The following is a 20,925-nucleotide window of genomic DNA, read 5'->3' as shown; positions in this document are numbered from 1 at the left end:
GCTTTGACAGCAATTGTGTACATGCCACTGTCGTTAATGTCAGTAATCACACCGATCAAGTTGCCGGGATCAGCTCTACCTCTGTCCACGGATGGGATGTGAACTGGATCGTTGTCACCAACTTGAACTTCAGACAGAGCAACTTTACTCTAATCACCATTCTCTCGGCTTGTTGCAACTGAGAGTCTACAGCTCGCTTCCACTGGATGCTGATCTGCTGACGTCTCTTTGGGATTACACTTTCTCGGTAAAGGACAGATTCTAGTACTTTTTGGGGGTTGAGCACCATCCGGGATTCGAACCCACACCCTCAGAGTCAGGCACCTAATCGCCAGCACACAAAGTCAGACGCCTAGACCGCTCAGCCACCGCGGCTTCCACAAAAATGGAAGTCGGACAACTGGTAGTCTAGACTGCGGACTTTGTGTACCCCTCTGATAAGTGTTAATTGGCACGGCTCCCACGGCCAAAAGCTATGAAATACACAATGCCATTTTAGAAAGATGGTCAAATGTAACATATGTTATATTTGGGATTACACTTTCTCAGTAAAGTACAGATTCTTGTACTTTTTTATAAAAGAAGAATCTGTACTTTACTGAGAAAGTGTAATCCCAAATGTAACATATGTTACATTTGACCACTTTCTAAATGGCATTGTGTATTTCATGCTGATGTCTCTTTGCAACAAGGAGTTCTGCTGATGATGCTCACAAAAAATGAAAACTGGGTGAAGCTTTAATATTTATGGAGAAGCATTATTTGCCCAACATGTTTGCACGAAAAGTGATTGTAACACTACTGATTTGGTATAGTATAACTGCAGTAAAACCTGGAAATATCTGCACAAGGCAAATCTGTGATTTATGTACAGTAACTGTATATTTGTAGCTGCTCACAAAAGCATTATGGACATTTGTTGCACCGAAATAGCTGTAAGAGTTAAGGTATATCCATTTCATCAATGTTTTGCAAAATGTATTCCTGTATTAATAAAGAAAGTTTTATAATTATAAATATAGCTTGTGGGTTTATTCATATTTCAGAAAAGAAGGGGTTCATGGGTTATCAGAAACATAGCTCAAGGTGTGACAGAGAGCATAGAATTCGGACCAAAAATTGGCCAGGGCTACATTAAGCGCCTTCAAAGTCGTGACGTGTAATGAAATTTACTGGAAAGTCTCAAATATGGGGTTGGATTATGCCAAGCAGTCTGAAACACTGACCAGCGAACCCCACCGCCTGTGAAGCCAAGGACGGGACACTAACGCCTGAATAGTTGAAAGCACGTTGAGACCGCAGCATGAGTGAGTGAGTGAGTGACTTATGATTTAGCATCACAGTATATTTCAGCCATATCGTAACGAGATCAATTTCATTTATATCAATACTAAAATGAATAAATTTAGAACGTAAAAAATTGTGATCGAAGGACAGTAAAAATACTAGAGTATCACAGCTCGTAATTGAATTTAGTACGCTATCATAAAAAAATAAATCACTACAGACAACAGTACAAAATAAAAACGGGCTATAGATCACCAGCAACTGAAGGCTGATCGCCATACTAGGGACCATTGGGACTTACAGTACTTTTGTTACCTTCATGGACCCTAGCTGAATCTATATCAACTCTTCAGCAGCTGGCGATTGTTGTCAAATTTAGCCAAAATTAAAATTACAAAAATACTACGTTTTAAAAAATCCTGATTAGTTTGAGTTTACTTTGAAGGAAACAAAGTAAAAATACACTTAACTTGGGAAATGGGAAATTGTATAAATACGGCCCCATTGTCTACATACTCGATCATTCCGGCACATGGTGTACCAAAAAGAGTTTCCCCATGCACAGCGTGATCGTGTCAAAGGACTTGCGGCAATGAAAGCATATAGCAACATTGTCTGCTGCCTGGATTAATACCGCGGCGATGAAAGATATTAAACATGAGTGTTAATTACATATTGTCTTTCATGTGTGACAATATTCAGTGACAGCAACATTCATTTGATCATTGTCGTGATGTACATAATGACTGGTAATAATGCAAAACCGTAATATTGTCAACATTCAATGTAAAATCATTAATGCATTTGCTTTCAGAACCATCTTAATGAAAATATATGTTCCTGGTCCCATTTTGTCTATCCACCTATTGTGTATTATCCAAAAGATGCAAGTGTAATGATGCTGTGAATTTCCATACTCAAATTTGAAGGTTAACCAGATTTCGTTGGGATGCCTAGTGGTTAGAGAGTTCACTCGTCGATGAACAGTGTGTGAAGCCCATTTCTGAAGTCTTCCTCCCCCCTTCCCCCCTTGCGATATTGCTGGAATATTGCTTACAGCGGCGTACACTAACGTCACATAGTTTTGGTTTGCAATTAACAGGCAATTAATAAGTGACAATAAGCAACAGGTCAAAGTCCTACGAAATGTTGAGACCATGGTAACCATGAGACCTACCTTTATGCTTGCATACAAATGATGTTGGATACTACAGGAATTTAGTTACCTAACACGAACTTGGCAAGAAGATAAAAAACAGGAAATCGAATGGGCTTCGAATTGCCTCCATAACGACCTCATGTTGGTTCAGTCAGCTTTCTAGAAATTGTCAAATCCCGAAACGTCTCCAAAAACGAAGCATGGTAATGTAAACAACGGAGCTTCCAACAGCATAGCAGTTATGTCACGGCTTGTCCCCAGCTTAATGTGGAAGGAAAGTGAAAAGTGACGATGGTCTATGTTTACACATATTATGTTTGCACAAGATTATTGTGCTGGCAAACCAAATGATATAAACATATACCAATTATCACTCAATGATGTGCTTTTCTTTGTAAGAATGGCTAGAGTGATTTCTGTTCATAATGTCTTGACCAATTTAGGATAAAATGCAATCGCGGAACAAGTTGAGTGAGTTTAGTTTCACGCCGCACTCAGCAATATTCCGGTAAATATATTCCGGTCGGTAAATATAATCGAGTCTGGACCAGCAATCAAGTGATCAACAGCATGAACATCCATCTACGCAATTCGGATACGATGACATGTGTCAAGCGAGCCTGACCACCCGATCCCGCTAGACGCCTTTTACGACAAGCATGGGTTACCGTAGATCAATGCTAACCCAGATCTTCACGGGTACGCTCAAGCATGTATAAGATCACTCTTCATGTTCATGGTGCAAGGGTGACCATGTCGTCCAAGGCGCCGCAATTCGTTGTGCAGAGAGGCGTCCCTTGGCATCTATGTTTGTTTGTACATATCCGGATCCGCCACGTTTCTAGGTTTGACACCAGCATACCCGTGCCTTTGGGTTTATTGACTCAGACCAGTCTATCAGTGTTTCCTCTCATATCAAGCCGACACTGTGATATAACTAAAATTATATTCAAGGCGGCGTTAAACCTTCTCACTCACTCACTGTTGCCCGTAAACGATATAACAGCTTGAAAGGAAGAAACATTAATAAAATTAATATAGAAATGGTTGGCACAGGTGTTTCCTCTTCTGTTTCTGCATTCATTGAACCACACCCTGTATATTTTGTTCCATGGTTTCTGTATTGGTGTTACTTTAGAGCTGTCATGCATGAAACGGATCACTGGTGCATGTACTTATATACTAACATATTCCAATAGGATCCATATATATGAGATAAAACAGAATATATCATTTGTTCCGGTATGATCATTCATAATGCCTAGTTCTCATTATCGAACAATCTCAAATACAGTAGTACAAATATATGTGATATTCAAATAAACAAGTCATTTATAAGTTTTATTCTGATAGATATGGCTAAGGTATCGCTCGGTGCCACTGACTATGTCGTCATCTGTGGACTCCTCACCCTGTCTTTGGGGATAGGGTTGTATTACGCCATCATGAGCAGGAAGAGGGGTACCAGGGAGGACTATCTCCTGGGGGGAAGGCGTCTCCGCGTCCTTCCGGTTACGATGTCTCTGTTTGTGTCGTACACGTCGTCGACGTCAATGCTTGGGATGCCGGCCGAAACCTTCACGTACGGATTTGCGTATGTCATGTTTGCTGTAGGTGCAGTAGTTAGTATGACCATATTCATATTTACACTGGTGCCGATGATGCATAGCCTGAAGATAACCAGCATGTACGAGGTGAGTGTCACCTGTCATTTTGGCCTCCGTCACACAATATTCCTTCTTCCAACTCTGAATAACAAACATCCTCACACGGGAGTGAAGGTCACTATAGGTCACCCTGTTAAGACTTTATATTTAGCGAATGTTTTAGTTGTTGTTTAACGCCACACTCATCAATATTCCAGCTGTATGATTAGGGGCTGTAAATAATTGAACTTGTACAGTACTAGACAACACAGTGTTTTATACCAAGACGCGCCTGATCCCCGACGCTTTTGCGCCAAGTTTTTCTTCCTGAAGATTAGTTTTAAACCGGAGCTCGTGTGTCGTTGACATAGATCGTTGCTCCTGCAGATGGAATGCTTAGTAGGGCTTCAATCATTTTTCTCATTGATGTAACGTATTGTTGAACAATACTTTATGGCGGGCAAACCTTCATCTATTGTATAAGACATATTTCAACTGTAAATGTGAAGTAGTATTCTGGAATCGGTGTGATGAAACGGAGTAATAGTAAATATACATTAGTTGAAAAGTACGAAATAGATTTCTGAATTGAGTTGAATGGGTAAACTATGCGTAAATATTAGAGGTCATTTTTTTCAATTTTAAATTAAACAAACAAGTGTGATTATTTCAGTACTTCTATCGTCGATATGGGTCGTGGAGTTTGCGGCTACTGATAACAGTCCTTGGGATGCTGCAAAATGTAAGAACCAAACCCCACCCTTGATCAGATGCGAGGGCATATTTCTATGATCAAACTATCGATTGATATAAGATTAAATTGGAATCGATAAGATAAATCATATGCATATACTATTTTACATGTCTTCGTCACAAAAATACAGTCAACATATCATAGAATAGACCGCAAGGAATGGTTATCAATTGTAAATTACTTTGAAAAATGTAATTTTCATTCTTTCACTATTGTAGATTCTTCTAAGTGCCATCATTGTACTCGCACCTGCACTGTCAATAGAAGCAGGTATGGCCGTCTTGAAATATACTAGCCACGAAAAGAAACAGTCGATCATTAACATTGTTTCCAAATTTGAAAATATAACAACAGTGTAAAACGCAATGTAAAAGTTAATAGTTGGATATTGAGACCATATGAAAGTGGGTTCTCATGGCCATGACATTGACGTTTGTGGCCTAGTGGTTAAAGCGTTGGCTCGTCACGCCGAAGACCCGGGTTCGAATCCCCACATGGGTACAATGTGTGAAGCCCATTTCTGGTGTCCCCCGCCATGATGTTGCTGGAATATTGCTAAAAGCGGCGTAAAACCAAACTCAGTCAGTCAGTCTTTCCTGTTCGTGTGCTTAAGTTTCAGAAATTGTGAAGCTATTAACGGAGATCTGGGCAGTGGAGTCCAGTGATTTCTCGTTCTGACCAGTGGTGTGCTTGATATATAATACAAGTCGAAGTTATTGCGTTGGCATTGCGGAACCTCATTTGATATCATCACTGTTTGACGCGCTAATATATGTATTCAGCCTTAATCTTACCATTGATTCTGCCTTTGGATGATGATTATTATTATATTTTCATTTTTATGGCTAGATGTTGTCAGTCTATAATTACATTTCTTAAAGTTTGTACTTATGATCATTTCTGACAGCTGCTGGTCTCCCGTTGGTATCCTCTGTTCTTCTGGTGGGAACGGTTGGAACACTCTTCACCGCCATTGTGAGTTCATCTTGCTTTTGCTCTTATGGATACAATATGATCATTCTTTGAGATTTTGATTTTGAGATTTCATTACACCATTATAAAAATCATTTCTTAACAGTTTTCTTCACTGACATTGTGAGTTCATCGTACATTTGCGCACTGGATTTCGATGCACCTAACCTATATACAATGTATATTGTATAAAAGCCATCACAAAACACAAAATGTAATAATTTCTTTTTCATTTATGCCCATTCCGAAATCCTAAAGTATTCTCATCGCGTCACTCTCAAATAGCTTAAATAGTTTAGCGCCTTGACCGCAAAGAATCGTTAGAGTGCAGTAAAAACATCGTCACATCGGCAATATTTCAGCCATATCGTGACGACAAAAAAGATCATATAATAGGAATAAATATATTTATACTTTTAAAATGCAGCCTTCGAAGGACAGGATAACAACTAGACTGTCACAGATTTTAATTAAAACTAGCTTGAGATCATTTTAAAACCCTAAATGTTTCTTCATCAACACAATATAAAATCATTCTACAGATCGCCAGCAACAAAAGTTAGGCTACCACACTGGAGACAGTGGAGACTTAGTAAATCAGGTACATGTATCTACTTTTATAGTGGCGGTGGGGTAGCCTAGTGGTTAAAGCGTTCACCCGTCACGCCGAAGACCCGGGTTCGAATCCCCACATGGGCACAATGTGTGAAGCCTATTTCTGGTGTCCCCCGTGTCCATTACTGGAATATTGCTAAAAGCGGCGTAAAACCATACTCACTCACTACTTTTATAGTCCAGGGCCTATATTTTCGAAGCTCTCTTAGCGCTAAGATATATATTAAGTGCCATACATTAACATGAACTTACGACCATCTTAGCGCTAAGAGAGCTTCGAAAATCTAGGCCAAAGTGACTAATTGGGGATAAGTCCCCTATCCTTTCCAAACCGAGGTCATTGACTCGATGCTGACTTAATCTACTGCCAGGTGTTTATGGTCACACCTGTCTTGTCACAGAGCTGGTTTGGCCATCTTCATGTAACATTGGTATACACCTCCTTAGTAAACAACATTCGTTTCCAGATTTTCATGTCTAGCCAGTAATAATGAAGCTGAACATTTAATCATAATAATTTCCTTTATTTACATTGATTAACACATTTGTCTGAGGAGTACCGCTATGTCACAGGATTGTGTTTCACCTTTATCTATTTTTGTTCAAGGGTGGTCTACGGGGAGTGGTTGCTGTCGATGTTTTACAAGGTGCTGTGATGGTTGTTGGTATAATATCAATCCTGTTCAAGGTTATTATCATTTTTGCTTGTTTGGTATACATAACAGTTAATGTGGTTATTCGTCAACAGGTTTTTAATTTCTAATTTTATTGATCTTTAATGTGATAATTAATTGTTCTCGTCACGATATGGCTTAAATATTGCGATGTGACGATAAATATTAACTCACTCGCTCACTCACTACAGTTAATGTGCAACCTTGCGCAACCAGTCGACCTGGTCACATCACAAGGCAACTTAAATGTAATGGTTGAAAGGGGATGTGGTTAAAGCGTTCGCTCATCAAGCCGAAGACACGGGTTCGATTCTACGTATGTGTACAGTATTTGAACCCTATTCCATGTGTCAACAGCTAGAATGTAGCGGCTACATTCAGTCACCCACTAATTGTCAAAATGATCACAGGGGCGGTTGAGTAGCCTAATGGTTTAAGCGTCCGCTCGTCACGCTGAAGACCCAGGTTCGATTCCACACATGGGTACAATGTGTGAAACCCGTTTCTGGTGTCCCCCCGTCGTGATATTGCTAAAAGCGACGTAAAACCTTTGTGCTGGTGATATCAAAATGGACAATTTCATGGCAAGAAAAACTAAATCATAAATATCACAGGTCATGAAGGCAATATTGATGGTCGTTGTTGTTGTATACTAGTATATTTTACTGTATGGTGCTGTGGATATCGTTAGCATCAAACTGTGGATGGAGGAACAGCCTCATCAAACTGAAGCAATTCATGTCAGAGCTGTCAGTTGATAAATAAAAGTGTTCAATTGACAAAGTATACTAAATCATGAACAATACATTGCTTTTGATATACATGTAAGGTAAACTCACACTATACCTGTAAAGATACGGGTTAGAATTGGTTCTTCTGTGATTGTCGGAAGAGGCGTTCCTGTATCAGACCATAACATAATGTCCATTGTCATCTCTGAAAGGGGGTGTTTGCTGTCGGAGGGATTGGGACAGTATTGGAGATCGCTGTACAAGGAGGCCGGGTTTCGCCTTTAGAGTAAGTATATGGGGCAATGCCTGAATCAGAACACAGCTGCGTATTCCCACCAGTCTTCATAAGTTTTCAGCACATATTTCGAATACATATGACTTTTCATTTATGAAACTTCATCGGAAATGTTTATGTTTGAATGAATCATGAATACACATATGTAATAGATATAGAAAAGAAAATGAAACTTACTATGTTTGACGATCATTCTCGAAGACGTTCAGTGAAATAACAACAAAAACCTTTACTGATAGCAACTTTGGTCTGTTTTTATTTAGTGTAATGCCCCTGTACATTGGGATCGGGTTGTCAGGCTCTCTAACTTGGTTGATGCATGTCGTCATCTCCCCATTGCATAGATCGATGCTTATGATTTCAATCACTGGATTGCCTGGTTTAGACCGTCATATAGCTGGAATATTGCTGAATGGGGCAAACAAGCTAAGCTGGAATAAAGCTGTAATAGTTTGCGTCGAAATGCTACAAACCTGATGATTTATGAGTATACACAGCTGAAGACCCCATTGAAAGCACTTATTCATGTTATGTTCTTTTATGATTGAAGCTTTAGCCTCGATCCGCGTGTCCGACACTCTTTCTGGAGCCTCGTTGTGGGAGGAACCTTCACCTTTATGTCCTACACGTTCGACCAATCGGCAATGCAAAGAGTCTTCTCTTTGCCAACTGCCAGACAAGCTCAATTGTAAATATTAACTTTAAAGTACACTTTCTTGTTTCAAGATTATAGAAAGATGATAACCTAAACGGATGCTGTTGTTTTACACAACTGTCTTGAACATCTTTTCAGTAACGAACTTTTTACACCAACCCCTCGTTCAATGCTTCATCAATATCAGGATATGTCGGAAGTAACTAGTATTGGCAATCACCTGAAAATCAGCCAGACTGAAGAACTTTTGTGAAAACTTTGTATTATGTTCGCTCTTTTCTCTTATAAATCAAGGTTTTGTTGTGCCTGTATTATTGGTTGTTTTTTTTGGTGTAAAGCGAATGATTAGTAAAGAAACTTTTGTATCAGATTGACATACCTAAAATAATTTACTTTCCTATCTTAATAATAGTCTTTGTAATTTATTACAGTTATTCATGCTGGAAGTCTTTTTCCCAGCCAAATAGACTCTTAAAAAACCCCATAAAACCCCCCAAAAACCGCACAAGTCCTTTCAACATTTTGGTATGAGTTCCTGGTGAAAGGATTAAGAACCAGTATATTTAATCGTAAACACTATCAATCTGGCTTGTGGGTCCTCCTTAATTCTTTGTTGATATTTCTGTATTTATTACACTGTCAGCCATCGTCCTATTGTACATATGGATATTCAGATCCGCAGGACATTAGGGAGCTTCTCATAGTTATGGCATGGAATATAAATAAAGTTTCTTCATGATTTCAGCTTCGCATTATGACAACAATATCTTAAACGTATTCATTGTAGGATGTATTTTTTTGTATTTCGCGGTATGTTTTGTATGTTTTACAAATTATCAGAACATGGTATTTGATATTTGCAAGACTTGCTTTTTAGAAGGGCTTACACAATCAACATCTTTAACAACAGCGCATACGGACTGATAATGTGCTTCATGGGACTTGTGGCATACGCCTTCTACACAGTGAATATGTGTGACCCACTAACTGCTGGCTACATCAGAAACAAGAACCAGGTAAATATAAGCGACAAAACCCTTTCCACATCCATAAGAAATCATTGTACCATTGTGACTATGTCATGAGCGTATATTTGTTTCAGCAGTATTACCGCAGTGCATACCGCGATGCACCTGTCCCTACATGCGACATCTTTTCGCTTTTTGTTAGTACAGTGCCTTTTGTTAACAGACCAAATGAATGTACCATTCTGTGTAGATTGGTTATCATTTGTCTCATTCAGAATGCAGTTGTTTGGATGCAACATTTCTTCATCCATATGTTTTGGCACGGACCCGTGAAGATCCGGGTTAGAAATGGTCTTCAGTAGCCCATGCTTGTTGTAAGAGGCGACTAATGGGATCTGGTGGTCAGGCTCGCTGCCTTGGTTGCTCATAATATGGATCGCTGGATTATCTTGTCCAGACTCGAATACTTACACAACGGCGCCGAAGAGCTTTGAACAAGAAACAAAATTATTTCATCAGTTTAATATAGTGTATCTGTAATAGTGTGCAAAGGACCGTATGATCCGGATGACATGGACAGGTCAAAAACGATTCTATTATCTTATATCAGAGAAAAGGTACACAAAGATTCACTTGCGTCTGAAGAATCACCACACTAACTGAACATCTCAACTGTTCAGTGTTTAACAAGTAGGCATTGTACGTATACTTGATATGCTTCAGTTGCTGCCGTACTTCATCATGGACATCTTCCAGGACATCCCCGGTATGCCAGGCCTATTCCTGGCCACCTTACTCAGCGCTGCACTCAGGTAATGCATTTGTCATTTATCGTGTAAGTCATAAATTTGCAATAGTGTAACTAATTACTACGGCATGTCTAATGAAGTCAAATAGTGGTTGATAATATGAACAAATTAACTACGTCATAGGGGTACAATGACATGCAGTCATACAAGTCACCTGGGTCGACCACCCGATCCTCTTCTGACCCCCGTACAGACAAGCACAAAATACGGGATACGAATTTCTACCACGAACTTGCCAGAGTATGGCGGTAAATAGTGATGTCTGGTTCCTGTCCCAATGACATCAAACAATGCGACAATAATGTGTGAGTGAGTTTGGTTTTACGCCGCTTTTAGCAATATTCCAGCAATATCTCGGCGGGGGACAACAGAAGTGGATTTCACACATTGTACCCATGTGGGGAATCGAACCCGGATCTTCGGAGTGACGAGCGAACGCTTTAACCATTAGGCTACCCCACAACCATACGGACACAGATGTAGATCGTTCAGCTACTGTTTCCGCACAACACGCCTTTTTGTATGTTTAGGTTTTTGATGCAATTATTTGAAAGTAATGGAACCTTTAAATACAGTGATTGATATTATGACACCAGAAATGAGCTTCCGACATTGTACTCAAGTACGACTATAGATTCCATTTGCATCAACATTATTTCTATTGAAATTTCTCATGGGGAAACAAATGCTTTTTCATGCGTTGCGCGCGCGCGCACACACACACACACACACACACACACACACACACACACACACACACACACACACACACACACACACACACCGATTGTATCGAATGTGTAACACTTCATGCTGTACTATCATTATTATTATTATCATTTGACAGCACTTTCTCTTCAATCCTCAACGGCCTTGCAACTAACACTATAGAGGATCTCCTGCAGCCGCTATTTGACAAATACTCAACAACAGAGAAGGTTAAACTCCTGGTTGCCAAAACATCAGGTACTGACTGATGAACTATATTCCACCGTGAATTACTCGATAGTGATTGGCCAATAAGTATCAAATCACTCTAACAAACTCAAAGCTAATTTGTATTAAAATACTTTTTTCACTGTCACACATACAAATCGACAAAGAGGTTTTCGCTACTGAAACAAAAGGAAACGTAAATAAGTAAATATATCATATTGCAATATAACCGTGATGCTGCGAAGGCGTTATAAGGTCCTGCCATTGTTATTGGCATTTTACGAACGTTTCCATTTCACTGTGCTAACGTTACATTTAGAGTTATCTTTTCCTGTTTTCGTTCATGCACACACAGTGTGAACACGTGTTCCCCTCACGAGAAGCACTTTTCGCATAAAATTCCTACCCTGCAAATGTACGTCAGTGGGTGTACGTCTGTGATATAGAAGGAAGAATACAACTCGTCTTTGTTGAACCGTCATAACAGTAGATTGTACGGGTGCTTTAACACCCTTGGTTTCAAGTTGTCTATCTATTGATTATCACATACAAAGCATAAATATCTCGTAACCGGGCAAACCATGACCTTTTATTTATATTGAATGTTTTGGGGTGATTGGATTCCGGAATACCGATCCCTAGTAACCGATGCTTGCTGTGAGACGAAACGAAAATGGTTGTTCGTGTAAAGCAGGTATTAGTGAGTGAGTTAGTTCAGTTTTACGCCGCTTTTAGCAATATTCAAGAAATATCACGGCGGGGGACACCAGAAATGAAAGCAGGCATTAATAGGGACTAGCTTCAAACAGATATGCTCACCTAGCACACAAACGGACGCGCGTACAAACGCGCGCACGGAAACACACCTTTTTATATCATCACCGATATACTATGTCATACATTGTATATTTATTTACAGTTTTCATTTTCGGGTCTGTTTCCGTTGGGTTGAGCTTTCTTGCGCATACGTTTCCAGGCACTGTCATACAGGTACTGTCTTTGAAGCATTTTCAAGCACAGCTAAAGTTTTTACCAATTAACACCTTGTGTTTAGTCTTAGAATCGCACACAAACATCTAATCATTCTGCAAATATTTCGAGGAACATTTGTTGCCATACACATATTGCTGTAAGTCATTATGAAGGTATTACTATGATACAGACCGATTCACAACGTAGAGTTGATCTTTAGTAACCCATGCTTGTAAGAGGCGACTAACGGGATCGGGTGGTCAGGCTCGCTGACTTGGTTGACACATTTCATCGGTTTTCCAATTGCGTAGATAGTTGCGTATATCCCATGATGTTCATCACTGGATTGTCTGGTCCAGACTCGATTAATTTCAGACCGCCGCAATATGGCTAGAATATTGCTGAGTGCGGCTGGAATATTGCTGATAGATGCAAAAACCCAAAACAAAACCCAAAACAATTCACATCGTTATATTAGACACAGAAAGTAATGCCATACCTTGTGGGTTGCTGTGTTCCAGGCAGCCGTTGCACTGGTTGGATCCTGTGCCGGGCCACTATTGGGAATATTCTATCTATCTGCCATGGTCCCTTGGGCCAATACACTAGTAAGTACTTGAAATACCTGACTGTATACATCACAGACATGTATAAGTTGTAACGACTATACCAATAGTCCGATAGTTATTAGGGCATTATTTTTGTATTTTCTGTGCATCTCATCGCCCGACCAATCGTTCTAATTTAATGCCGCCCCCTACTCCACCCCCCCCAAAAAAAAACAACAACAAAAAAACAAACAAAACAAAACAAAACACCCCAAAAACCCAAACCCAAAAAACCCCAAAACAACAAAAAAACAAAAACAAACAATCAGTCGCTGCCCCAAGTCCAAAGAACGCAAGAGATTGTAATAAAAATTACAATAAATGAGAATCAAGAACAATATTCAGATACTTTTTGCCTTTATTATTTTTTTTCCCCGACCGACCGACCCGTGTTCAGAATTGGGTGGCTACGTGAAACACATAAAAAATGATGCCCTTAGTAATGACGGGGCGGTGGGGTAGCCTGGTGGTTTAAGCGTTGGCTTGTCACGCCGAAGACCCGGGTTCGATTCTCCCCCCAGTGTGAAGACGAATGTTGATGTAAATGGAATCTACTAACGCATTTGGGTACAATGTGTGAAGCTCATATCTGGTGTCCCCCGCCTTGATATTGCTGGAATATTGCTAAAAGCGGCGTAAAACCATACTCAAACACTCGCCCACTTATTAAAAGCACCTGTAAAAGGGCTCAGTAATTCTTGTTGTAAACTCATGTTTCAAGATGCAGCTGAGGTTGGAGTACATTTGCTATGACAGAGTTATGTCAAAAATATTTCGACACAAAATACCCTGTTCTAACCTAATGCTTATCAGATACAATCGATATGGGTTCTGTGCGTTTGACTACTAAAGACAGGTGTCTGGACAGATGGCAATACCTATGGACATATGATGTCATGTAATGCCTTTCTTGCAGGACCCGTGAAGATCAGCGTTAGAATTGGTCTTCAGCAACTCATGCTTGTCGTAACAGGCGACTAACGGGATCGGGTGGTCCGGCTCGCTGACTTGGTTGACACATGTCATCGTATTGCAATTGCGTAGATCGATCCTCATTATGTTGATCACTGGATTGTGTGGTCCAGATTTGATTATTTACAGACCGCCGCTATACAGCTGGAATATTGCTAGGTGTGGCGTTAAATAACAAACCAACAAACTTTCTTACAGGGCGCTGCATCGGGGGTGTTGGTGTCTCTCGTGCTGAACACGTGGATCACTATCGGCGGCGTCCTGTACGGACGTAGACCTGTACCACTTCCTCCGGTGACCGGCAGCGCCTGTAAGGTTGATAACGTGTTCAACACGACTGGGACAAGCATGCAGGTCTTTGACATGGAGGACATGTCCAGTACCGTGGGGTATTCATCAACCGCTGCCTCGACAACCACTGAAAGGTATCACCAAGCAACATCGTGGCAAATAATCTTTTAACCAGAATCTATAATGGCATTACCGATTCTGTTGTCGAAGCTGTAAAGGAGAGTTTAGCAGTAAAAGACTAATGCATTGCTTCCGTATTGAGTTAAATCCGTATTGAAATGAAAATACAGTCGAACACCGTTGTCTCGATGTTTACTGGACCAGGAAAAAATATCGACTTATCCGAATATCGACACATCCGAGTTGGGCATATCATCACATACCAACATGAAAGAAATGAAAGAAACCAAAAGAAAACAGTAGATTGCATGTCTATTATTTATTTGTCCTCACAGTGATCACAAATACACATGGTAATCTCGTCAAAGTGTCCATTTTGAAATATACAAAAGTTGGATTTACTCCACAAACGAAGTGAAGAAATCAGAAAGTTTTAACTGACGGGCATTTGTTACTTTTCAGGTGTACCAACATCTGATCTAGTTATCCCTCCAGATAAGCCGGGTCCTTTGCTAGCTTTCTCAGACATGATGATAACCGTACTGACAAACCTACCATTTGGTAACATTTTATAGCCCCACAACACAACAGTGTTCAATTAACTCCTCATCCGCATTTCTCAGTCGGCAATTTAGTAACAACTCAACAATCAACTGCTTGTCACGTGATGACACAAGTCCCTGATTAGATTCTCACAATGTTTTGATTCGATACTATAATCCGTTATCCGGAGTGTTAAGTTGAAATTAGGAGTACATCCTAGTTAGATAAACAAACAAGTGACAGCTACAACTCAATTAGCCTTAATCAGCTTACACTACTGCTACCTTTGATTCATGCCGCAGTGTATATAAAGACTACTTTAATATGATAATAATAATGTTGGTGATATTGTGAATCCGTTTTAAGTGTAAGTTCATTTGTTTACAGTAAAGACGGTAAATATATACTATAACGTTTCACTACCGCCCAAAGCACAGTCAAAAACTGACGCCGGGGCATACGGTCATTGTCGTTAGTTGGTTATAGTTTATGTAGACTATTTGATGTTTGAATTTTGATAGTGGTACATCGTGACCCTTAGCACCAATTTACGATGATTATAGAAGGATTTTGTCGGTTTTATTTACACAGTTCCACCGCAACCTCTAGTGACAACCCACTCTACAATATTTCTTATCTCTACTACGCCTTGAATGGATTTTTGGTGGCCTTCCTTGTGGGACTCGTCGTCAGTTTTGCTACACGTACGTCGACTTCTGTTACAACTGAACAGCCAGTATGAGCTGACGTTTTGTTTGTTTGTTGTTTAACGCCGCACACAGCACTTTTCTATTTTATGACGGCGGTCTGTGAAAATAATCGTGTCCGGACCAGACAATCCAGTGATTGATGTCATGAGCATCGGTCGACGCAATTGAGATAAAATTACATGTGTCCACCAAGTGAGCAAGCCTAGTGTGTACTCATCATAACAGTGGTCGTAGACGAGGTCGTAGATGTTGGTTGGTTGGTTGTTTAGTTGTTTAACGCCACACTCAGACTCACCACCCGATTCCGGTAGTCGCTCTTACAGTGTAAACATATTTTATTCAAAATAAATTGAACTAGGATTGGTAAACAAGCCGGAATGGCTTATTTGAATACCTCTCCATTTCATTGATACATGAATAAAACAAATATTAAATAATATGCAGCATGATAGGAAAGCAAGCAACCTGCGTATTAAACATTATTAATCATTTATCAAACCGATAATTTGGCAGAAACGTGTACCAAAGTTTTTATCAAATATATTAAAATTGGGTGGTTTTGATGATTGGAATGCATTTTTGAATTGGCCTATGGTTTCAATATCGTACATATTCTCAGGCAAATCATTCCATTGTCGTATTGTATCAGGTAAAAACGAGTTGCTATACAAATCACTACGACATCTTATAGTTTGAATGTTATTACTGTTTCTTCATCTATGGTCACTTAACTGTGATACTTTTTCGGGCAGTAGTCGCCTCTAACGACAAGCAAGGCTTACAGTAAGACCAAGTCTAACCAGAATCTTCACCGGTCATAAGTTAACGTATTTGTCAACGTCAACGGAATTAGTTGGGGTGAGCTAAAGGGGGATTTTGTATAGGATATACAAACACATGTTTATGATACATATTGAGAAATTGTTTTTGTCGCTTTTATTTATCTTAGTATAAGAGTGCGTAAGTGAGTGATTGAGTATAGTTTTACGCCGATTTTAGCAATATTTCAGCAATATCGGGAACACAGTAAATGGGCTTCACGCATTGTACCCATGTTGGGAATCGAACCCGGGTCTTCGGCGTGACGAACGAACGCTTTAGTATTCCCCAATGCGGGTACAATGTGTGAAGCCCAATATTCTGCGTAAAACACCTGCCGTGATATTGCTGTAATATCGCCATAAAACAATCTGGCGTAAAACTAAACAAAATTTAATTATTTATCAAAACTGCAGGTAAAACTATACTCACTCACTCAATATTATGTTCATGGCAGCGCCCGCCACTCACAACTTTCAAAACAAAGTGGCTTTGACCAAATTATCCCGTCGTCTGGGTGCAAAAGTTCTCTTCTAATATCGATTAATGATTATAAAACACGGCAAGTTTGAGATAATTATCACCATACACATAAGAGTCAATGGCTGTTGCTTCGTGAAAGGCAGGACATGCATAACCAGTGTGGTCACGGATGTTTAGTGATTCATTTCACTTATATTCCATGATGTCTCATTTTATTTGTTTCGTACCTCAGGACACAGATATTCCCCGCTAGCTGACGAGAGAGTATTGTTTACTTGTATGAGGAAATGCGCTGATACCAGAGAAGCAGATAACTCGGACAAAGTAAGATTCCACTATGTAACATTACTATATTCCAAAAGGATAAAAATTGGTTTGATTGAGGCAGAAATGATTTTTCACTGAGAATCACGCGATTTATAAAGATCTACTTCTTAATCAGGCCCCGATTTCTCGAAACAAACTTAAGTCTTAGTTTCGACTTAAGTTAGAGTTTTTACTCAAATTTGAGAAAATGCATTCCCCAAAATGAACTAAAATCGATATTAAACTCAAACATAGTAGACGATTTGAGTTTGGTGGATAGATTACTTAAGTTGTTTGGGCTTTTTTATTTAAAAAATGCAGTTGAGTTAAAAATTCAGCTGTTTCAAATTGTCCAACTCAGTTTGAAATTTGAGTAAAACTTAAGTTTGTTTCGAGAAATCGGGGCCAGGTGTGCATTTTTACAATGGTTTCACATAATGTATGAACACTTTGACTAACCATCATCAGTTTGAAAGAAACAATACCATTCCGCGATTAACGGATGCTAACGAAATTGGCACTAAAATGTCTTATTTTTACACATTTAAATAGTAATTGAGTTTCTCGTAATATGGGGTTTTGAACATGATTCATGAAACATGTTTATTATTTCTTTACTTCAGCGAGAAGCGAAAAATATATTTGAGATGAAGCTGATGGATGATGGTGAAAACCAGTGTGTGCCTACTCTGTCATCCTTGTCAACAACTACAAGCTTTTCCCCTGTAGAACATACATTGTAAATAACACGAACATTGTGTTCACGTTTCACAGCAAGACTGCTTACAATCACGCCTTCACCAACAAATACCTGGTTCAGGCTATTCCAGGTTATTAGTTGTTTCTTTGGTGGTTACCGCCGCACTCAGCAATATTCCAGCTATATGGCGACGGTCTGTAAATATTCGAGTCTGGACCCGACAATCCAGTGATCAACAGCATGAGCATCAATCTACGCAACTGGGATACAATTACACGTGTCAAGCACGTCAACGCGTAGGGATACCCGATCCCGTTTGTCGCGTCATACGTCAGGTATGGGTTGCGGAAGATCAATTCTAAGAGGGGTATTATTAGCTGTAGACATTCAGAAGACTGTTAAAAATAATGGTATCCGGTGCCATCCAATTTTCACATCCCTACTTTTAAATTCAAATTGTGTAAATGGTAGATGCAGAACAGGACGTGCCTATCCTTATTGCAAACACCTGGTGTCATATCCATTCATATATAATATTATATATTCCGCTTAATTACATGATGTATTTGTATATTCGTATTTGATTCACTGACAACATCAACTTAATACTGCCATCCGTATATTTGAAACTGAGTGAACAGAATGTCACTTAGAAAGTGGTCAAGTGTAACATATACATTGTACTCTTAAAAAAGTAGGGGAACTTCATTTTTAATTTACAATTGAAAAAATGGGAGATATATCGGAGTCAATCAATGCTGATATGATATTAATGAATGTTTTGAGAGTGCATCATCACTTATGACCATAGTTGTTTGTACAGTAATCGCTCTTGAAAGATGGTTGACGTTAAATTTGCATTTGTACGATTTTCATTTTCAAACAAACACCACGGCTAGAAACAAAACAAACAAATGTGATATATGCAAGATGATTGTTAAAATTAATTAATAGTGATTTATCGACCAACTTGAAAACCGTCAAACTCAAGAATGACATCCCATGCACGTGTATGGCGCTAGTGTGCACGTGCATACCATGCGTTATGTTTAGGGGTGGTGATAAAGAGAAATGATAGTGCGTGCATAAGATGTCTTTATTTGAAAGTTCAGGTTCCCCTACTTTTTTTTAAAAGTATATGTGTTAAGCTTTGGGTTGCCCTTTCCCAGTTACGTACAGATTCTGGTACCTATTTTTGGATGAAGTCCCAGACGATGATTTGGTGCTAATGAAACCAATTCGTCAATCAAGATTTCTTAATTCAAGTAAATTGTTCCCCTAGATCCCCACATGGTTTAATAAATCGCACGTATTGTGAAGTTAAGGTCATGGCCTACAAGTGGACACCTGTCAATGCCCAGTGGATTAAGGATCTCATTTGTAAAGAACTCAAAAGTGTACTTGACAAAATGTATTAAATCTATTTAAACTAGAATTCGCGACGTGTGCCCACTTGTATTGCTATGGGCCTTAGTATACACTAAACGCCAAAGAAACGTTACCCTCCTTCCTTAATGACGGAGGTACCTATCTTCACCTGGCGTTGTGATGCGTGGACGTCCACTTATTGGTCTGTCTACGGTGATCCCAGTCTGTCTGAAGTCCTGAATAAGTCTTACAACCGTGATACGGTGGCATCCGTGGCAGCAGCATTGTCTGTCGACCCCATCTGCACCATCCCAATGGCTCTTTCTCTCCCTTAGCTGTTAATCGTGGCATATTTCTCGTACTTGTGTATCAGATCATGTCTTCTAGGCTCTCTTTATACCCTATAGAATCATTCTGCATGTGAAATGGATGTAAATACTGTTTGAATATTGCTGCGTTTTGGCGATTGATATTGGTATGTGTAAAATGGAAATGGAAAAATGTTAAAGGTCACATGCAACCAAAAAAATCAAACCCTAATTAAAAACACAATTATCACTTATTCATGACATATAATATACATTGCTGGTTATGAAAAAACATATAAACAAAATTATAAGCGTACAATCGCAAATCAAAAGTGCAATATTGTACTTCGGTTTACTTCCCAGAAACGAAGCAGCCGGGATACCGAACCCAGTCAGAGCGTGTGGGTGTGCACTCAAGTGTAACGGCTGGTTCATTTGCAGATGCCCTCACGGCACCAATGTGTGTATATATATAGAGATGTTGGGTTTTGTAAATACATGTTCATTTTTGTGTATAACATTTTGCAATCAACAGACATCATAACATGTCATGTGTTCCAAAGTATCACATCTGCCTGTCTGTGTAATTACATAATGTGACAGAGACCGAACTCGGGCCATAAATCAATGCATTTTGTTTATGGTGTATAGCCTGATTGGTTGTTAAGTTCAAATTGCATGTGGTCAGTGATAGCAGCTGTGTATTGAATATTGTCATTAGCAGACAGGCAGGCAGACACACAGGTGTCAATAAAACAAGACATTGAGTTTTGTCTGTGACAACGACATATCTATATCACAGTTAGAAATTCTGTCAACGCTAAATATGACATTGCTTTTAAGTATCGAACTGAGAAAGTGACTCGGTAAGAGGAAGAACGTGTGGTGAAATAGACAAATGAAATTATATAAACGGTTTATTTACTGTCATAACATATAAAACGCTCGCGCCTGTGAGATATCAACAAAACATTAGAAAAATAGCTCACACCAAAGCCTTCACCGAGTATTCACCGGACAACCCGCTTCCAATACCGAAAGGTATCAGAATCTGCAAAGTTGTGTTTTACGTTGCATGTGACCTGTGTACAAAGATAATTGTAGATGTTCCTAAACATTTTCTCAAAATATCAAAGACACGTTTTACTTGTTTTCACTAATGCAAATCAGCAGAATTTTAAAAGACTAAAATCATAGCAATGATTATTTTACAATTTTACACAC

The 20,925-nt window shown here is 39.3% G+C and overlaps 2 protein-coding genes across 2 annotated transcripts in view; both read left to right on the top strand.

Moving 5' to 3' along the window:
* The window catches only part of LOC124254775 (sodium-coupled monocarboxylate transporter 1-like), a 28,560-nt gene extending 9,810 nt beyond the window's left edge, over positions 1-18,750 (top strand). The window contains exons 8-9 of the mRNA XM_046688627.1: positions 17,252-17,343; positions 17,949-18,750. Of these exons, the coding sequence (XP_046544583.1) occupies positions 17,252-17,343; positions 17,949-18,068 (212 nt within the window). The 3' untranslated portion in view covers positions 18,069-18,750. The remainder of the gene's footprint in view (positions 1-17,251; positions 17,344-17,948) is intronic.
* On the top strand, positions 3,812-8,175 carry LOC124254776 (sodium-coupled monocarboxylate transporter 1-like). Its single transcript, XM_046688628.1, has 6 exons — positions 3,812-4,140; positions 4,766-4,834; positions 5,065-5,116; positions 5,754-5,821; positions 7,041-7,121; positions 8,051-8,175. The coding sequence occupies exons 1-6, from the start codon at positions 3,892-3,894 to the stop codon at positions 8,126-8,128; spliced, it is 597 nt and encodes a 198-aa protein (XP_046544584.1). The 5' UTR covers positions 3,812-3,891; the 3' UTR covers positions 8,129-8,175.
* Positions 18,751-20,925: the final 2,175 nt, after the last annotated feature.

The sequence above is a fragment of the Haliotis rubra genome, unplaced genomic scaffold, assembly GCF_003918875.1.
Source record: "Haliotis rubra isolate DU_JTF1 unplaced genomic scaffold, ASM391887v1 Scf581, whole genome shotgun sequence".
NCBI lineage: Eukaryota > Metazoa > Mollusca > Gastropoda > Lepetellida > Haliotidae > Haliotis > Haliotis rubra.
This window is presented reverse-complemented; position numbering and strand designations above follow the sequence as displayed.